Source organism: Nipponia nippon, unplaced genomic scaffold (assembly GCF_047370975.1).
Source record: "Nipponia nippon isolate SJK-2023a ecotype South Korea unplaced genomic scaffold, ASM4737097v1 scaffold_13, whole genome shotgun sequence".
Taxonomy (NCBI): Eukaryota; Metazoa; Chordata; class Aves; order Pelecaniformes; family Threskiornithidae; genus Nipponia; species Nipponia nippon.
This window is the reverse complement of record NW_028262324.1, coordinates 14,599,446-14,619,070: the sequence shown is the minus strand read 5'-3', so window position 1 is coordinate 14,619,070 and position 19,625 is coordinate 14,599,446. Positions and strand designations below refer to the sequence as shown.

General features: G+C 40.6%; 1 protein-coding gene across 5 annotated transcripts in view; it reads left to right on the top strand.

The window, feature by feature from the left end:
* Positions 1-7,026: 7,026 nt before the first annotated feature.
* YTHDF1 (YTH N6-methyladenosine RNA binding protein F1) overlaps positions 7,027-19,625 on the top strand; it is a 36,254-nt gene continuing 23,655 nt past the window's right edge. For 3 of the 5 annotated variants that reach the window (XR_015703003.1, XM_087750012.1, XM_009473412.2), the window contains exons 1-4: positions 7,027-7,420; positions 7,845-7,869; positions 9,443-9,522; positions 14,103-15,629. Coding sequence is in view for 4 of the 5 variants with exons in the window: in XM_087750012.1 (XP_087606138.1) it covers positions 7,394-7,420; positions 7,845-7,869; positions 9,443-9,522; positions 14,103-15,629 (1,659 nt within the window). In the remaining variant the exon portion in view is untranslated. Of the gene's footprint in view, positions 7,421-7,844; positions 7,870-9,442; positions 9,523-10,528; positions 10,660-14,102; positions 15,707-19,625 lie in introns of those variants that run through there. The other 2 variants (XM_087750013.1, XM_087750015.1) reach the window with 2 other exon arrangements.

The following is a 19,625-nucleotide window of genomic DNA, read 5'->3' as shown; positions in this document are numbered from 1 at the left end:
AAAGGTGCAATTACTTGAAAATGTGTTTTCCTCTACCTCTTTTCTGCCTGGGAAGATGCATGCAGCTTATTCTAAACTGTGTGCTTGACAAAACATAAGTTCTCCACGTGAACATAAGAACACGGGTGCTTTATGTTTGTACAAAATGATAAGTTACGATTTTTCTTTTAAGAAAAAAGATCCAGAGCCCTTTTCCTACAGGCAAGCCTATACAAACATTTTAATTAAAAAGAACAGTGTTGAAACTTTTTTTTTTTTAATTAAATACACGTTAATGAAAACCCCTGAGCAGTAGAGGGCAGTGCCTATATACAGAATTTACAGAATCTTGCAACAAGCGAATGTGGTTCTCTTTTTTTTTGTCCGTAATGAATTTAGATATAATTGCACGTTATCTTCTGCTCCACAGATCCTGTTCTTTATAAGTCCATATTGATTTTTGAAGAATGTATCCTAAAAATATAAGATACAGAGTTAAAATGCTTAAACAATCTGCCAGTGGCACAGGGTAGCCCTGATGCACCATAGCGTGGTGGCAAAGGTGCAGCGAATTGCCCAGCCTGCCCAATTCCCCTTGCTCTAGGGGAGCCCCAGGGTGACTGTTACAGGGGGAAAAGCTGTATGAAAGCGCAGAGGAGCTGAAAGGCAGCTTCTAAGTCAATTTACGCAATTTGCCTGATTCTGGCAGTGATTATTAGGGGGGTTTTTGTTCACATAACATTCTTTCTTCATGCAAGCTTAAAGACAGGTGTAAGGTTGGTTTTCTGTGGGGATACACTTACGCGATTTTGGGGAGAACGTTTCACCAAGAAAGGGAAGCTCAGGACTAGTGAGAGGACTGCAGCAGAAGAAGATGAAGTGACACCAAGTCTGGCGCTGACAGCAATTAAAAATAAGTCACCATGGATAAATGATGGGGTTTTATTTTAGCACACTAAAATTTTGAAAGCAAATAACATATTCAGAAATGTGTTGTATGCAACTAATATTGATCTTTTTTAGCAATTCCCATACATTTTTTGTTCCTTTCCAGAGAATTAAGATGTCCCGCTGAACTTCCAAATGCTTCTTAAAACAAAGCGTGATGAGCTAACGACAAACAAATGCGGGAATCAGTGAGCATCAACCAGGATGAGAAACGTAGTAACTTCTACATTGCTGAGCTCATTCCAAGCATAACTGGAAACCAATAGTAGACAGCGATTTGAAATACTCTAAGAAGAAAGGAAAGTAAACATAATTAATCAAAATATGTTTGCTAATACCAGCCTGATTTGGAAGGAAAGCAGTCAATAAATACAAGGGCCGGAGTATAGCCAGAGGCAGCATGATAAAGAGCTCGAAAGGGCTGAAGTGACTGGAACGCCTGGAAAAACTCCAGCGGAGTTCGGCATCTCTGACCTCCAGGTTCTACACAGCCGTAAGTGGATGAAGCTGTTCTGTGGCTGTCATTATTGAAGAAGCAAAGAGGCTGGGAACACGAAGAGAGATGCCATAGCTTCCCACTGCAACTGATGTGTAAGGGGGCTGGATATCAAGAAAATTTATGGCATAATTCCTGTTCCCACTTGCTCAGAACCGCTGTTAACCGCTCTACGAAGACAAGGATCCATTTTTCAGAACACAACGTTCAGACTTTCTGATATAACTGCTTTCCAGCCTGAAGCAAAGTAGAAAAAAATCATTAAATTTGTAGCCATAGAAGTAGGTGACTGCTGCTATTTCTCCATTTAGGGCCTCGCTTTTCCTCTCCTGGCTGCCTTTTCCTTGTCTGTTGTCCTTCATCTTCCTTCACGCTGCATGGCCAGCTGGTATCATCCTGCAGCAAAATGCCTGCGCTCTGCTGCTCTCCTAAGAGTTGCTGGCACTATGTTTCCTGCAAAGGTAAAATCTCCAAGGCATCCATAAAACAAATCCGCTCTGGACAGGCAGCATGATCCAACCCAGTGCATAATGACAGGACACACTGAAAAGTGACCGGTCACACCAGAGACAAACACAAAGCCATTCCCCTAGGGCAAAGCTCAGACGTCTCACTTTGCTTTTTCATCCAGCTCAAGGTTCTTTCTTTTACCACAACAAGGACTGCTATACATGAAAGTGCTTAAATTCAAATACTATTAATGTACCAGCCCACAGGAACAGAACACAGTACATATCAAAAGAAAAATCTCCAAAGCACAGCAGATAGTAAAAAAATCGATAGAGGAACTGCCCTTAAAATCCGACTGTGATTTGAAAGAAAAGCAAACTAACATGCTACTTCCTTGGAACGAGGAAAATCAAAGTGTTTCTGCCACAAGCCATTACTATGTCTTACATTGTTTCATAACTTCATGATTTCAGTGCCCAGCCTATCATAAAAAGTATTTCTGCTAGAGAAGATGGAGTGGGTTGAAAACTGTTGGATGCTTTTTCAGAAAGTAACTGGTTGTAGAAAACAGTTTCTTTTTTATTTTTCTAAATGGCTTTTGAAGCTGAACATTTTGAGAGTTTCTTTTTCAAGAGTGTTTTTTTCTCTTTATTTGGTTTTTTACCCCTTCTTGCCTTTGCCAGTGAACACAAAACATCAGGGGGGGGGAAAAGGAAGAAAGGACAAAACCAAAACCCACCCATTACTTGTTTTTTTGCTTCCCACAACGTTCTGAATACTTAGAAAAATCTGTAAAAATTCAATGCTGCCCCAAGTTGAATGAACTGTTTTCAGTTTTCAGCAGGTCAATGTGATAACCAAAGAGCAAGCAGCGTGCTTAGAGGGCTGAGCAGCAGCACAAGGATTAGGAATACGAATCACAGTTTCAGGAGAGAACTGGATAGCCAAGTACAACTGCCACAGTGAGCATGGAAAACGTGAATGATATTGTTTTCTTTCTCCCTTTGTGAGTCGGATCTGGCTGGTTTCCCCAAAGATCAGTTGTGCTTCTCCTTCCTCTCTATTCCTGCCTCTCTCCCTCTCACTGACTCCGATCATTTCCCGATTCCTCCGGATGCTGACACGGAGGAGCCTCACACTTGTCCCTGTTCCCTCTACCTACCCGAAGCCTGGCAGGAGGTACAGGAACAGAGGACATGCAGCCCCACGTAAACTGGGTGGCATTGCGACTCCAAATCGTTCACAAATAAAACTAACAACTCTTCAGAAGAGATTGCTATCAGCTTCTGATTAATGTACGTTCCACCATTCGGCCGTTAATTACCTTTAAAGAAGGATTTGTTAGGCATTGTTATGACTCTAATGGAGCTCATCCTACTTTTTCATTAGTGGAAAATCAGCCATCAAGGAACATGGAACATCTGATTTTCCAATTAAATTCTGCTACAGTTTGGAATGTGTTTTTATTGTAAAGAGATGTGCCTAGCTGCCTGAATATTGCTTGGACAAGAGGCAGAGAGGTCTATTCTTGAGCTATTCGCACTGGCAATCATCTGGTTTTCTCTATGCAAATTGGCTCGGAATAGGTTTATTTTCTTCCTGTAACAATAATCAATAGCAAGATTGAAAGATGAGGAAGAAAGACAAAAGACCAACCTGAAGGGCACTGCAAAAAGCTGAAGTGAAAAATGGCTCACCGTTTTCTAATAAGTAAGCAAAGACAGACTGACCTTACAATTTAATGGAAGCTACATGACAACGGCAACAAAGAGCTGCCGATGATGAAGATCAAGAGGGAGACATGGGTGAGTCCTTGTGATCAGGCGTTGCTCAGTCGAGCTCCTTGCTACAGCTTTTCAGTGAAGTTGTCTTGCAAAGAACAGCACGTGCAATGATGATGTCAGATGATACCTCTTCACGGGCCACACTCTTTGCATATGATTTCCCTTCTCATGTTTCCACAAACAATGTGTCAGTGATATGAAAAACAGGAGAGGGGAACAGATACTATTTTTCTGCGTGTCTGCTTTTATTTTTCACCCTAAAATGATGGCAATTAAAACTGGAGCCTTGCTTTGGTTACACCCCACAGGGGCGTGGGGTGCAGGAGGGAGGTGATTCCAACATGGCAATGTTTGATTTCATCCCCCTGCTCACAGCAGACAGGGCTGCAGAAAATCCCTGTAAAATCTAAAATTGAGAAAAAAAAAGTATTCTGTAGTTTATACATGAACTCTTCTGAGATTTCAGAGAGCGTTAGCAAAGGAAGAAAAAGATATCTGTAACTTTTTCTTATACTAGAAGAACATTCCACCATGTTTCTCTCAACAAAGCCAAAACCAAACAAAAACCTGTGTGTTACCCCCTAGGTGACAGTGTTACACTCCAAGAGTATCCTGAGTTGATATAATTCTGCATATTGCCTCATCTATATGCTTCAAGTACGACTTCTTGTCTGACTGGTTTTGTTTCTAGAAGATTGTGTACTTCTCAATGGATAGACAAGATCATTCTTAAAGTTACCAGGAAGAAGCAATAACCTACATTTTCCTAATGCAAAATTAAAAATAAATGTTCACACAAACATGGACTTAGGCACATACGTATATATATATGCCCAACATGCTCTGTCTTTGAATCTAAAATCACAGGTATAGCCTAACAGCTTCAGTCGCCTGTACCTTAGGATGCTGAAGCAAATACAGCTCTAACATTCTGCCTACATACACTCATGGCTACGATGATTCATAGTCACGGAGTTTCTATATCAAGACTAGCGAACATACACAATCACATGGACTTCAGAGCAGTGCCCACCACCCAAGTAGCCAGGACAAGCCTTTCCCTTTTTTTTTCCAGACAGATGTTCCACGCCCTAGCCATGCTGCTCACTTCTTTCTCACATTCGTTTTTGAACACTGCTCTTTAGACAGCCTTTCCAGCTCATCCAGGGACTCTCAAGGACAGGCTTACTGACTTTGCCCATAGCTATAATGTACGGCAAACAGAATTAAGATAAAACATGCCAATTTTTACTTGCTACCTAAGCCAAACAAAGAACCCAAAGCATCTCCAGCTGCTGAGGATTAATGCACTACTCCTTCTTCCTTATCCCTGGATGACTGATCAGAAAAAGGACAAAAGAAAGTGGACTATTAATTTCAGATGTTTTATTAGAATAATAAATACAAACTCAAACTAACAATTTCCAAATGTGAACACAGGGAAGACTCTGGTTTTAACTGTATGTAAAGGAAAGGATGATTGCATTGTTTAGTATCTTTCACGAGAAGTAGAATTTGCCGCTTTTACCCCCAAAATTAAGCATGGAGATGTTACAAGTAAGACTTTGTAACTTCTGGAACTACTGTCTGGTACGGCAGAGTCTTAACTACTTTGGTCAGAGCTCTAGCTACTTGTGAACAGTGGTAATGGGACTGGATACAAGCGGCACACAAGTTGGTACCAGGCCCAGTTTGGGCCTCAAGTTATTACCTCAGGCAATAACACAATATATGATACACATGTTGAAGGCCTGATTTTGATTCGCCTTTCTCTCAAATATGTTCTTATATTGCTCATACCTAGAAACTGTAAACAGTGCATGTTTGTGTCAAGAAACCTATACAAGAGGTATGTTCAAAGCCAAAAGAGACTTATCAAACTAAATCTCTGCAGGTATTTTGATACCTACCAGAAACAAAAAAAAAAAACAGGTTTCTGGCCAATCTAAAGACAATTATTTCCATTCTCCAAACAGATGTCAGACACCTATATAACATGTTAAAAGATAATCCCAGTGACATATTGTTAATCAATGAAAATTGTTACAAATCCTTTTACTACACCTGTTTCCAAAGAAGTCAAAAGAAATTATATTCTACAAATCTCATTTAGTTGCTATCATCGGGTACCGGCATTGTTTAGAAGCACTACAATGATATTTTCTTTTGTTGTGGCATAAGAGGCTCCCAGTCCACCACACTCTCATCGGGCACTGAGTGAACCATCATTTACTACGCTTGTAAGTCAGCAGGACAGCAAGGCCTCTGGGTGTTCCCATAATATACAAATAATGAGAAAGCAAAACCATGGTGCTTTCTGTTTCATCACAAAACGTTTATGACTTGGTCATCAGAACTCAAATAGATTTGAGGCAGGTTGTCACACAAGTTTCTGTATGATGATCAGTATATGTAATACACTACGACCTGCAGGACCTTGGGGAGGGCAGGAACTGCCTCTTTGTTCTGTGAAGCACCTGCAAACTCCACCTTGACCAAGGGATCCCAAGCAGGACCTAAAAACTATTAGGAAGTAGCAACAGTTCTGGTCATTAGCTATTCCACCCATTCAGAAAAAACAAACAAACAAAACCCAACCCACTATGTAAAAGAAGCAGAACTACAATCATTAATGAGGTAGAACGAAATACTAGAAATAAAAGGCCATTGCTTTCATTTAATCTGATTTCTCCTTAAGCCAGCCTTCCCTACAATTACAGAGGTTCAACTTTGGCATAAAGCAGCACTGAACGTTTACACTTCAGGCATCTTGTTCGACACTGCCTCATGTCCTCACCCTCGCTCGGACGCGTCCATAGGTAAATGCTGAGTCTCCCTAAAACCACCGACTCCTTCTTGGCCCTGATGAAATCAATATAAGCTATGCCGAGGGGCACAAGATTTCACGCAGGTTCTGCAACTGGAAGGAAAATAAAGTGCATTAACCTGATAAAACCCCGTGGTGTGAGCAGCTGCAGCCAGCAGCCAGGCTGGTTGTCACCCTCTGCCAGAGGATCCCAGCCGCAGCCACCGCGGGCCCAAGGGCCGGCTCCGCGCCGCCTGCGGGCTGCTGTGAGGGGAGACCGGCCCCCCTCAGCGCCACGGGCCACGCGTGAGCCTGCAGGGCCGAGCCCAGGGGCAAGGGGCCGGTACGGGGCCGGTACGGGGCCGGTACGGGGCCGGTACGGGGGCCGATGGGGGCCGGCAGCGGCCGGGCGAGGGAGGCGAGGGGCCGCGAAAGGAGCGCGGACGCGGCCCCGCCGCCCGCCCGCGCACGCGCTCACGCTCCGCGCGCCTCCCCCTCCCCGCCCGCGCCCGGCCGTGCTTTCCCGGCGTGCCCCGCGCGCGCTCGGCGTTGACGTCACCGCAGCCCGGCGCCCGCCGCCATTGGAGTTGGAGGCTCCGGTTCCGTCCCTCGCTGCGGCCCCGACGGCGGCGGGCAGGCCCGGGCGGCGCGGCATGTGAAGAGACGGGGCCTGCAGGGCGAGGCGAGGCGAGGCGCGGGTCCGGCGCCGGCCTACCGTCCCCTGGGCGCCCTGAGGAGACGCCGAACGGCGGCGCGCGCGCCAGCGGCCCCTTTCCCTCCCCCTCGGCCCCGGCCCCTTCCCCTCCCCGGCCGCCGCCTGAGGGGAGAGGCGCCGCCGCCCCTCCGCCAGGCCCCGGAGCTCCGCGCCGAGCGGCCCTGCCTTCTCCGCCGGCCCTCTCTGCTGAACCACGGCGGCCCTGTACATGAATTATGTCTGCCACAAGCGTTGACCCTCAGGTAAGCGGCGAAGCGGAGCGCGGGGCCTGCGCCTCCCCAGCCGGGGGCGGGGGGTTTTCCCTGCAGGCCGGTGCCTGCCTCTGGCCCGGGAGAGGCTTTTCCTCTCCCTCGCGGCTTCTTTGAAGGTTAATCTTTCTGGTTAACTTCCCCCGTGGGCACAGCACGTTCCCACTGCCTTTCGAGAGCCGTGGCCATTTCTAAGGAAGGCCAGTGCTGAATGATGCGTGAAACGCGCTCCTCAACCCCAGTTTAAACAAGCCCTGATAAGTTGTTAGCCATTTTTATGAGCCTCTTATCCCTCCTCAAAAGCCGTGTGTTTTGCAGTGACAATATAAGCTTTTTTTCTAAAACTAACTTTTTTATTTCCCCTCTCTTTTTTTTTTTTTTCTTTTCCTTTACCCTCTCATATGCCATCTCTTCCCAGAGACCGAAAGGACAGGATAATAAAGGTGAGGATCATGCTGAGATCTGGTCGATTAAATTGTTACTGTAACAGCTGAACTATGCAGGTACCTGTAGGTGAGCAGAAAGGTGTTGCTTTTAGTCCGTATGGATAACGTCAGGAACAAAGGAAGTCGTGCTTTGTTTCAAAAACAACATAAACCGTTATTCATACAAGCTTGCTTGCATCCCACTTAATGCTACTGAGGTTACAGTGGGAAGGACTATCTGTTAGTACTAAATGTAATAATGCTCTTCATTTCCTTAAAATAAAGCAAATTTCTACATAAAGTCACAAGGATATGCCTATTCAATATGTATTTTTACATACTTTTGCATAGTCTCTTCCTGCTATATGAGTGCAATTGTATTACTGGTCTGCTGTTGTCTGGTATATGTTCTAGCTGTCATATATAAGCCTACAAACTTAAATATTTTTCATTTAAAATTACTTAAATAATTAACTTCTGCTGAGGTAATAAGCTTTTTATAGTAACTCCTGTGCTTCATTTGAAATTAAATTTAATAGCAAGTCATCTAAGAAAATACCTTGATTATTACTTTGGTTGCTAACAAGCGTGTAACTGTTTAGGCTTAGAAACTAACAATATTAAACTCATAACTGCTTTTTAATATAACTTAACCTGCCTTAAAAGTCCAGCTACTTCTAGTTACACAAAGTCTGACACTATTTCCTATGTTTGCTATTTCTAGTTACAGAAAGTTTGACACTATTTCCTATGTTTGTAAATATTCTCTTACCTTTACTCTCCCTGACAAACTTTGCAGAAATATTCTGGTAAATTCCCAAACTTGTTTGCTAAACATCCTGTTTGGTGTAGCCTTATGTTTAGTTTAGCTGTTCTATGAAATAGGTAAAGAAAGCAACCATCACATAAGGCGTTTGACCTTGTTTTCTTAAATTTAAAGCAAACAAATGAAATTATTTGAAGTGACCTAATAACAGTTTTGGTTTTGTGTATCTTTCAGGAATGGGTTTTGAATGCTTTTCATGCATTATTTTATACTTAAGTAGGCCTTTGATTATGGCAGTTATCTCCCTGTTACACGTGAAAAAGTTGAGGCTTAAATTTTCCTGAAAATGTCAGGATATCAAGGCACTTAGCCGTCATTATTTCATAACTAAATGTAACCTCACCTCATCTTATTTTAGCCACCTTAACTTCAGCAAGCAGTGAATAACACATGCTGGGAGATCTGTGAATTCGTTTCTGAGAGCTCTAATTATGGACCAGAACAATAGATGTTGTTTCCCAATATTTTTCACAAAATTCTTGTCAATAATTATGTTTTTGTTCAGATGCAATTCACATGAGTTGTCTATTCACTTTTGACTAGAATTTTTTTTTTGTTTTATTTTTTAAATTTACTCAAATTTAGTTTTATAAGCAATAATATAAAGAGAAACCGTTTGGGGGAAAAATGTCATCCCTTGGTCTTTTTATGAGTCTTCATGCTTTGAAGAAGAAATACAGATTTTCATAAAATAACATAGGGTAGAATTCTTTACTGAAGTGCTACTGAGCAGTATTATGATATGTTGTAACCTTTTTCTTCTAGTACAAAATGGTTCGTTACATCAGAAGGATACAGTTCACGACAACGATTTTGAACCTTACCTTTCTGGGCAGTCAAATCAGGTTAGTGTATTTTTAACTTAGTTTTTTCTTTTTTTTCTTAGGCATGCTGTTGGTACTCGATTCATAGGATTGTGTTGAGGGAGCAAATTCTTGACATAGAAATGGGAAAAGAAATGACTAGCATATTGTGTTACTTGGTAATACAACTAGCATTTGTGCTCACAAAGCTAATATTACTCTGCATATCCAGATGGCCACAAGTGAAAATGAAGTTAATGCTCCAACTAGTATCTGCTGATTGCTCCTCAAACTGCAGGTCGTTGGTACACTTGGACTGTGACAGACTATTTGATTTTACAGTTCTTTGGTAGATGAGTTGCCTGTGGGAGTCTGAAGGTTCTGCTTTTGGGCTCTCCTGATTTGTATAATTTGTGTAATTGTAGAAACTAGTGTAGTTGAAATCTGGTTTCAATGCTTTATAGATAGCTTGTAGAGCTGTCCCACTTGCTTTTTGCACTTCAGCTAATATTGTTCTTCTTTCATGTCCTCTGAAATATCTTAAGTATTAAAAATGTGTTATTTTAAGAGTAAGGCACTATAAACTCTCAGTATAATCCAATTCATTATAATGTATGTTAAATCAACATCCGTTACTTAAATACCATTATAATTGAAAATATCTTTTAATTGAAGTAACTTTTTACTTAACATTCAAATCTTTAAAGTGAACAAAATGTATGGAAACTGGAGACGCAAAAAGTTTTCTTTCACAAATATACCATTTCAGAGAGAGACCTACTGAGGTACATTGTTATTTCTTGGCAGAAAGACTAAGTGTTATGTTTTAAAAGGGAAATTTATAATTCAGCCTGAAACGGATAGATGCCACTGTTAATATTAGTGACATCACTGAACTTGCAACCGAAAATTATTCTACATGCTAAAAAAAAGGTAGCATATAATGTGCTGTTCTGTTACGTTTGTGGGAATTGTGATTTAATCTTGAACGCTAGAGCAAACAGTTTCTGTTAAACATTTTTGTTAGGGCAGTCAGATAGATGGAACTATGTTGCAAGTTTGTTTTGGATCATAGCAGCTTTTGGGAAGGGTGCAAACTTCAGCACGATGTAGATATGCTTGATCCCGTTTCCATCCTGGAAGCCATCAAGACGCACCACTGCAGAAGTCAGGACAAGTGTACGTATGACAACACGAATTGTCTTCTGAGCTCTGCACTGTGTAGGTTCTGGCTCCCAAGCTAAGCTTCATGGTCCTCTGCAGCACAGATGTGTTCTCCATACAAAGTTAAAATGATTTACTGGGAAGCATTCCCCCTTCTCTGGAATTAATGTACTGTAGCAGGGATAAAAGCAGGAAATTTGTGGAAAAAGGAAGTAAAATATTCTTTTTTTAATGCAAAATTGATTTTGAAAGAAATTGAGGTTTTCACCTTTCTCTATTTTTTTAAGTTCTACTTCATCACATTTGTATGCAATTTTTAGTTACTTGAGACCAAGATATGTTTTTCTAATGTGAAATATACTGAGCATTAGACTTCATACAGAAAAAATGTAGAACCATCTATTATAGTTTAATTCTAGGAAATTCATCTTAGCTGCCAACAAGCCCAATTATTAGGTTGAAATGAACAAATTGCTATGACTGTTAGAATTTCCATAATTCTAATAAAGTTTTCTTATATGGAAGTGTAGCTCCATTGACCGATTTATTTATGCTGCAGTGAGACATTGGCATGCTGCAAGAAACAATTGTGTGGGTCATCTTACAATTTTAAGTGCAAAGTGACAGTAGCATTAATTAGGACTGTGAGGTTTTGTACTGAAGACAACCATGTTTCCGAACAAAGCCTTATTATCTAGTTATTCAGTCAGATTTATTCAGCCCTTTAAAATTACTGTAAAATAAAGTGACTTACAAAAACAGATTTGAAACCAACTGGATATTTTAAAATACTTGAAGAAATTAAAACCCCAGCTGATACAACAATATATTTGACATCAAAGATCAAATGTAGTTTCGTTTTTTAAAAAATACAAATTATTCTTTAAAATGAGAATTGAGTATGTTATATATTCAAATAAAATATAAATGACTTCCATCTTTCTGTTGAAAACTGCTCCTAAGTAGTGGTGCCTTCTTTCTTTCCATAGAGGTTCTAGTATCCAAGTAGCAGTAGTTAATACAGATCAAATTTGAGATGCGATAGCTTTTTGTTATAAAGCACGCTAAAAGTACTTTTAAAGAGAACTGAGTGAAGTGGAGTATTCATATACAGAGTTGTACTCAAAGCAGGAAAGGCATCCCTCCCCCATGTAATGTCATCCAGAACCAAAAGATTGTTCGTAAGTACCAGGGAATTCCTAGTAAGCAGCATACTTTGGGAGAAAGAAGGATTCCTTTCCTAATTAACAGAGTGGTTGGGGCTTGGGGTTTTTTTTTTAATTAATTAAAAAATATGGAAGGGTGCAGAAAGGTCAAGGATAAGTTTATTGAAATAAATGTACTGCTGTGAAGGACTTCTGTCAGGGTTTCTTTTACACATTCTGGCATAAAGCCAGTCAAAACAGATTGAATGTTTTGTAAGGATGTCTGCTGAAATTTTCCTTTAATCTTGTTAGAATCCTTGTGGAAACTTTACAGGCTGTGTGACAGGAGGTGACAGTCTCGGGAATTGTCTAGAATCCTTTAGCAGGAGTATTTTAGGACAAAACACCTGCTTTCTCTAGGCTTATTCTTTTTGGTCTTAATAAATTCTGAATCTGTAGAATATATGAACATAAGTATCTCCGAAGAACTGTTTGTGTGTCCTCCCTTTCATCTGCATTTGTTTTTACATTTTTCTTCATATTAACACTCTGAGATGTAACACATAGCAATCTCAAAGTGAAGTCTTTCAGAAAAATGATGTTTTCATATGCTAAATATTGATTATTTTAGCTTGGGAGTCTCAGAAAATTTAATGCACTTTAGAAGATCTTCTCATAGGAAGGTGGATTGTGTACCCCTTGTTAATGATAGAATTTGCACGTAAATAAAGGCAGCGTGAACAGCGGCAGAGATTATTTCTTTTGAATCAATAACACTGAATTTAGGCTGTTTAAATCTCAGAAGTGGTTGCAGTACTGTATGTAAGTCTTGGAGGTGTTTTATAGTATCATTCCGTATATGGAAAGTAAGGATATTGAATTACTCCGGCTTTGGGGTGTCATGGAAGGGAGTAATTTAAAAATGAGCAACACAAATGACTCCGTGTATCAGTTGGGTATTATGCTTACCTTCAGCAAGGAGTTGTTTGGGTTTTTTTACTTCATTTTTTGAATGAGCTGAGAAATAATCCGATTTTTAGAAAAATGACTGAAGTTCCAGTGCAGTTTTGCGGATTTTGCAGATATAATTTTTTTCTCAAGTTTGAAATCTTACAGTTTGAAAGAAATCTTAGTTCCTCTTTTTAAAATAATCTTTCTCCATGAGTAAGGAAAGGCTAGCTACTGTCTGACTCATTAACAGGAGATGTTGATCTTCCCTCCCCCTCGCTGGTAATTACAGTTAGAGTGTCAGTTTGGAAGGTCTCCAATATCTGTGCTTCAAGTTTATTTAAAGAGGAGTAAAACCTATTTTAGAATATTCTGTATTTGTTCTTTTGCATTGTTGAATATGACAAACATACGGAACACTTCAAAATCAGGTGTCAGCAGATTTAGAGTGGAAGGAAAGGCTTCTCAGCTTGGTCTAAGATGCAGTTGAAAGGGAGGAAACACTACAGTTTCAAAGGGGATCTGCTGGTTTATAGCCGGTCAGTCTCTCATTTCATAGAGTGGAAAAGATGGCCTGTTTGGAAGGACAGTCAGAAACAGTCTTGCACATTTGTAATTTTACTACTGAGGGAGGAAGAGACTTGCAAAAGGCCGAATAGGGTCTTTCTCAAACAGTTTGGATGGCTTATGTCACGTGCCATATTTGCATATATTTGTCTCTGATATACCAGTCACCTTAATTTCAGTTTGTAGTTGTTAGGTCTACTTAAAGCAAACTTGGCACGCTTCTTAGCGTGTGATCACACTGTGGTCCTATGTCAGAAGTAGCCTTTGCATGTTTTACTGCTTCAGGTATGTTTTGCTTGTTGGGGACTGTTGACCCTCAAAACAGTTCCATAATGAGGACTAATCATATTTTCTCTTAATGTGCTGTCATATGAAAGTAATTTCATCTAAAACTTCTCCCGGGTAGCGATCCAGAAATACTAAATATCCTTAGTTCTGTGAGACACAAAATATATTGTTATATAAGTTCCTTGAAACATTTTGGGGTATTGGTAGATTAAATAATTCTAGAAGAAGCCATGAAATACCCTTAGTAATGTAAATAAGTTTTTACATGGTTTCAAAATCTCAAGTACTAACCTCATTGTGAGCCACTAGTCCTGGGGTGTATTATAAATCCCCAGATACTGCATTTTAGCCCTAGATCTTTTTTGGAGTGTGAACTAAGATCTGTAATTAGAAATTAAATTACCTTGTCTCTGTTGTTCTTTTCTATTTGGTGATGAGCAGTGTTGTGGCTATTTATAAATGAAGGGTTTTTTTTATATCTGAAGTTACCTTTTTTTTTCTCTTTAACAGAACAGTAGCTATCCATCAATGACTGATCCTTATCTGTCCAGTTATTATCCACCATCTATTGGGTTCCCTTATTCTCTCAGTGAAGCACCATGGTCTACAGGAGGAGATCCTCCTATCCCGTATCTCACCACCTATGGACAGCTCAGTAATGGAGATCATCATTTTATGCACGATGCTGTTTTTGGACAGCCTGGGGGTCTGGGAAATAATATCTATCAACACCGGTTTAACTTCTTCCCTGAAAATCCTGCCTTCTCAGCTTGGGGAACAAGCGGATCCCAAGGACAGCAGACTCAAAGTTCAGCATATGGGAGCAGTTACAGCTACCCGCCTAGTTCCCTGGGAGGTACCATTGTGGATGGACAAACAGGATTTCATAATGACACATTAAATAAAGCTCCTGGAATGAACAGTATTGAACAGGGAATGGTTGGACTGAAGATTGGTGGAGATGTTACAACTTCTGCGGTGAAAACAGTAGGTTCTGTTGTCAACAGCGCTGGGATGACAGGTGCCCTCTCTGGTAACGGTGGATCTAATGTAAACTTGCCAGTGTCTAAACCAACTTCTTGGGCTGCTATAGCTAGCAAGCCTGCAAAACCACAGCCTAAAATGAAAACAAAAACTGGACCTGTAATTGGAGGAGCGTTGCCTCCTCCCCCTATAAAGCATAATATGGACATAGGTACTTGGGACAATAAGGGTCCTGTGGCAAAAGTTCCTGTCCCCCAACAGATACCTTCTCCTCAGTCTGTCCCACAGCCACAGCAACAAATTGTTCAGCCTATTCCAACTCAACCTCCTCCATTGACTCAGCCGCAGTATCAGACCCCTCAGCAGCCACCCCAAAATCGCTGGGTAGCTCCTCGCAACAGAAACGCAGCTTTTGGCCAAAGTGGAGGAACTGGTAACGACAGCAGCTCAGCTGGCAGTACCCAGCCTAACCCCGTTCCAACTGGCGAGTCCCATCCTGTCCTTGAAAAACTGAAAGCTGCTCACAGCTATAACCCTAAAGATTTTGAATGGAACCTTAAAAATGGACGTGTGTTCATAATAAAGAGCTATTCTGAGGATGATATTCATCGTTCCATTAAGTATTCTATTTGGTGTAGTACGGAACATGGCAACAAACGCCTGGACAGTGCTTTTCGGTCCATGAATAGCAAGGGTCCGGTCTACTTGCTATTCAGCGTCAATGGCAGTGGACACTTCTGTGGAGTAGCAGAGATGAAATCACCTGTGGACTATGGCACCAGTGCAGGTGTCTGGTCTCAGGACAAGTGGAAGGGGAAATTTGATGTCAAGTGGATCTTTGTGAAGGATGTGCCCAACAACCAGCTCCGACACATCAGGCTGGAGAACAATGACAACAAACCTGTTACAAACTCCCGTGATACACAGGAGGTGCCCTTAGAAAAAGCAAAACAAGTGCTTAAAATTATTGCTACTTACAAGCACACGACCTCCATCTTTGATGACTTTTCTCATTATGAAAAGCGCCAAGAAGAGGAGGAGGTGGTGCGGAAGGTAAACTTATTAAAAAATTTATTTTATACACAGATATGGGGAAAATGAAATGTGGAGGCTGCTATGGTGGAAAAAATGTAAGTAGGAATTCAAAATGTTTTTAATACATCTCAGCTTGATGGTTTTATGTGTGTTTAGCAACACAAAAAAACAAACCTATGCTTATTTGTCTGTGACAATTCCATAGCTAATGGGTTTCAAAGCAGAAAGTTAAGCAATAATGCAGGCAAAGGACATTATGTCCAGTTTTTTGGAGTTTGATTTATTTTTTGTCTTAAAATCATTAATAAACTAGAAATTAGTTTCTGTTTCAGAATTGGATTCTGCCAATGATTGCCACTTAAGTTTTTTGCCTTACAAATATGAGGTGTTTTCCCACTGCTTGGCTGGAACTGGGCTATCAAAATTGATACCTGTGCTGGCATTTGAAATTTGTACATCACCTTTAAGAGCAAGAAGCTTGATCTTGTTTCTTCAGTTGATCTCTCTGGAAAAGAAAGAGTTGCATAAAATTGCTGAATAGTGCTAGAAAGATTGCATTTCTGCTGCTGAAGTCACATGTATTCTTATTTGGGTAAATAAAGGTTTTCAGCTCTCAGGTCTAATCTGTCTACTAATTCTTGAAAAGAAGTTTTGAGTGAAGATGCAGCAAGAGAAATGTGGGCAGTAACTGGGGGAGCGTAGTAAAAACTTACATACGCTTTCATGGCTCTAAGTCCACCGCGAGAGACATCTGTCCCTATCCATCCCGTGACCTCAGTTGCCTTTAATTAGACAGTCGAGAAGTAACGGACTGACAAAATAATAGGTGCTGGGATGTGTAGTTACTAGCTAAGTAACACTAAAAGTTGCTTGATATTGATAGTGTTTCATAGACTTTTTTTGTATGGCGTTTCAAATAAAGCATTTATTTGACAGGCTAGTTTAGTGCAGCTCACGCTTGCTTCAAGATGTTTTTGAAGCACAGACTTAATGCATATTCCTGGAGCTTAAATTGAAGTTGCCGTTTTAAAGGTTTTATTGGCATTTAAAAGTGCAGATAAAATTGCTTTAAACTGTCTTCACGGAGTGTACCCTTATTAATTGATGAGAGAAAAGGAGATCAGTGTCTTAAGAACTTTTTAGCTCAACTTTTCCTAGCCATCAGGTACGATGTGCATAGCATACATAACACAGCAGGGAAGGAGAGCTTCAGATTTGAAGTTTTTCTTGTGTACTCCCTGTGGGGTTCCACAAGCTAAAACCTAAAAGCCTTTACTTCAACATTTCATTCCTTCAGTAGACAATTAGCAATTCAATATTTAATGCAACCTGTATCTTGAAGAGAGGTGTTCCCTTATGTAGGTGAGAATCTTGAATAAGTCAGAAGGTCTGGGTTCCTTTGTCCAGTGTTTACAGTGTATGGGGGGTGATTGTTTTGGGTTTTTTAATGCTGAGTCTCCCTGTGATTTGCTGCCCAGTCTGGCGGGGAGAACAGTGTGCGTGTTTGAGGAGTGAGAGTACTGGGAAAGTGATAGGAGATCCAGTCTTCTTGAACAGTTAACTTACTGGCCTGAGGAGGATCCAGATGGCGGCATGCTGAACGCCACACTTCCTTTTCTTCGTTGTAGCTCAGGGGGCTGATGCTCAACTGTTGGGCTGATCTCGCTTTGGGTTGTTTTCATATACACAGCTATTTCCCACGTTCCGTTCACGTAATGATACAATATTCTTACTGAAGTCACTGCTTTGTAACAGGATCAGTTTTTCAAAATAATGCATTTTTTCTTCCTCATTCAAAACTGAGGCTCTAGCTTGTATGACGCATTCAGAAAATAAACTCTGAAGTCTAATTAAACATTTCTTAGGTTCCTCCAAATAGCTTAGAAAATAGGACAATGTACAGACAACTGAAGTACACTGAGGAATATAGTAGTGCTAGAGAGGTAAAGCAGATGAACAGCGAGGGAATGAAAAATAGGATACTGCTTGTTGGGTTGCATTCTATAAAACTATTGTCTGGAAAGTTAATATTTTCCCCTTCATTGACTAAATGGATTTTAGAAGTCCAGCTGATTACTAGAAGGGTTTCTTTGTGGGATATGTATGCTCTTACTGTTGGGAGGTTTGTGCTATTGAAGTTGAAGCCTTCCTGTTACGGAAAGTTAACCTTCCTATGACAATAATTTTTGAAGCCTCTTATTGCCAGTTAAGGTATCTTATGACCTAATTGACATTTTCAGATGGTTGGCTGTATATGTATCGTCTTAATTGATTTTCAAGTTGCTATGTTTTTTATTCATTATACTCTGTTTAGCAGTAAAATTACTTGTTGAAATTTTGTGCTTCTGTTTCACCACTGTTGTGATTACAAAAGGCCAGAATTCTTAAAAATCTCCCCATGGAGGGCTTGAATGCTTTTTCATTTATACATAAATATTTAGTAGGGAAGAATAACTTCATGTAATCTTTACAATGCAAGCCACTAGCATTTCAGTTGTGTTCTTTAGATAGTTACAGTTTGTTGCTAGCCAGTGTTTCCGTAACGAATGTGTGCAGAGGAAGCTCCACTGTGTGCTCTCTGAGTTTAACTGATCTAGGAACCTCTCTGTAAGCACCAGATCATCAAGTGTGGATTGGGCAGATGTAACACTGGATGAAATACACTGAAGTGCCAAAGATTCATCAGTGTTACCAGCACTGCTTAAGGACTGTGTCATTATCTAGAACTGAGGGAGGATTTGTTCGTGCTGGGATGTAAGTACAGCTTTTGATTTGCCATAGTAATAAACTATTTAAGCCCAGTCTGGTGACCCAGAACCTGGGAAAGGAGCGATAGAAGGATATTGGTGTCTGGAATGAAACAGCAAGGAAGTGAGAGGTACGAAATTTCCCCTGACCCTCCGAGCATTTCTCAGGCAGTTTCCAGGGCCACTAAAAGAGAGCAGCTTCTGTGATCAAAGCTCATGCTCTTAAAACATAAAAAAGTTGCAACGTGGGTGAAAGAACATCTTTAAAAAGAAAATACAGTATAATGTGGCATTAGTTATTAACATTCCCTAGAAATATGCTTGCATAGTCTTAAAAAATTGCCTTCCAAAGTTCAAAAGCTTGTAAAGAAAATAAACTTGTTGCAGATTTTGGTATTTTTATTTGCCTTTCATGTGGTAGGACAGGTCGGTTGATCTACTGTCAGCAGTTTGTCTTCATAGATCTGTATTTAACTAGATGGTTGTAGTTACTCTGCTGGACTGCTGTGCTGTCACCTCTCGTCTGTGTCAAGGCACTTGGCTCTTCCAAGGTCTGCACCTTGGTGTTGTGCTGGAAGAGCTGAGTAGTCTTATCTCGGAAAGCTCCTGAATCACCAAGCTTACCGTTTCTCCTTTTGGGTGATTAAATATTGCACAGTGTTGGCTAGTGCATATTGGCACTGAGAAATACTCATTTTCTTCTAGCATTGTATAAGTATTTCCTTTCAGTATGCTTTCTGTGAACACATTCATTGACGCAGAACTTTTAAGGATGGAATATTGTCCTTCGTCCAAAACTAGTTAAAAAAAAATTTTTTATTTGAAGATTAATACTAATTGTGTTTCTGCATATAAAGATAACCCTTAGATTTTTGTGTCAGAAGATGAATGCTTTCATGCCACTGACCTTAATGAATAAAGTTTAGTAGGAAAGTTGACAGCTACTTCAGACTGAGATGAAGGGAACAGAAGTTTGACAGGGATGAGTGTCTCTGAAATGGAAGCTGCTGCAGGTTTTGTGAAAACCTGTTTTTCCTGTGTCTGAAGACCATTCATATTAATGTCATGAAGGAGAAGTATGCAACAGTAGCTCCCCCGTGAGATACCTGAGAATTCCCCTGGAGAAGGGAAACTATGAAGGCTCCGGATGGATCTTCAGAACCAAAACGAACAAAGCTTTGTTAGTTGCTTACAAAACTGCTTGTTCTTGCTTGCGGTAGTGCTAAATAGCAGTAAGGAAGAGAATTTGAGAGTTAGAGCTTCTAAA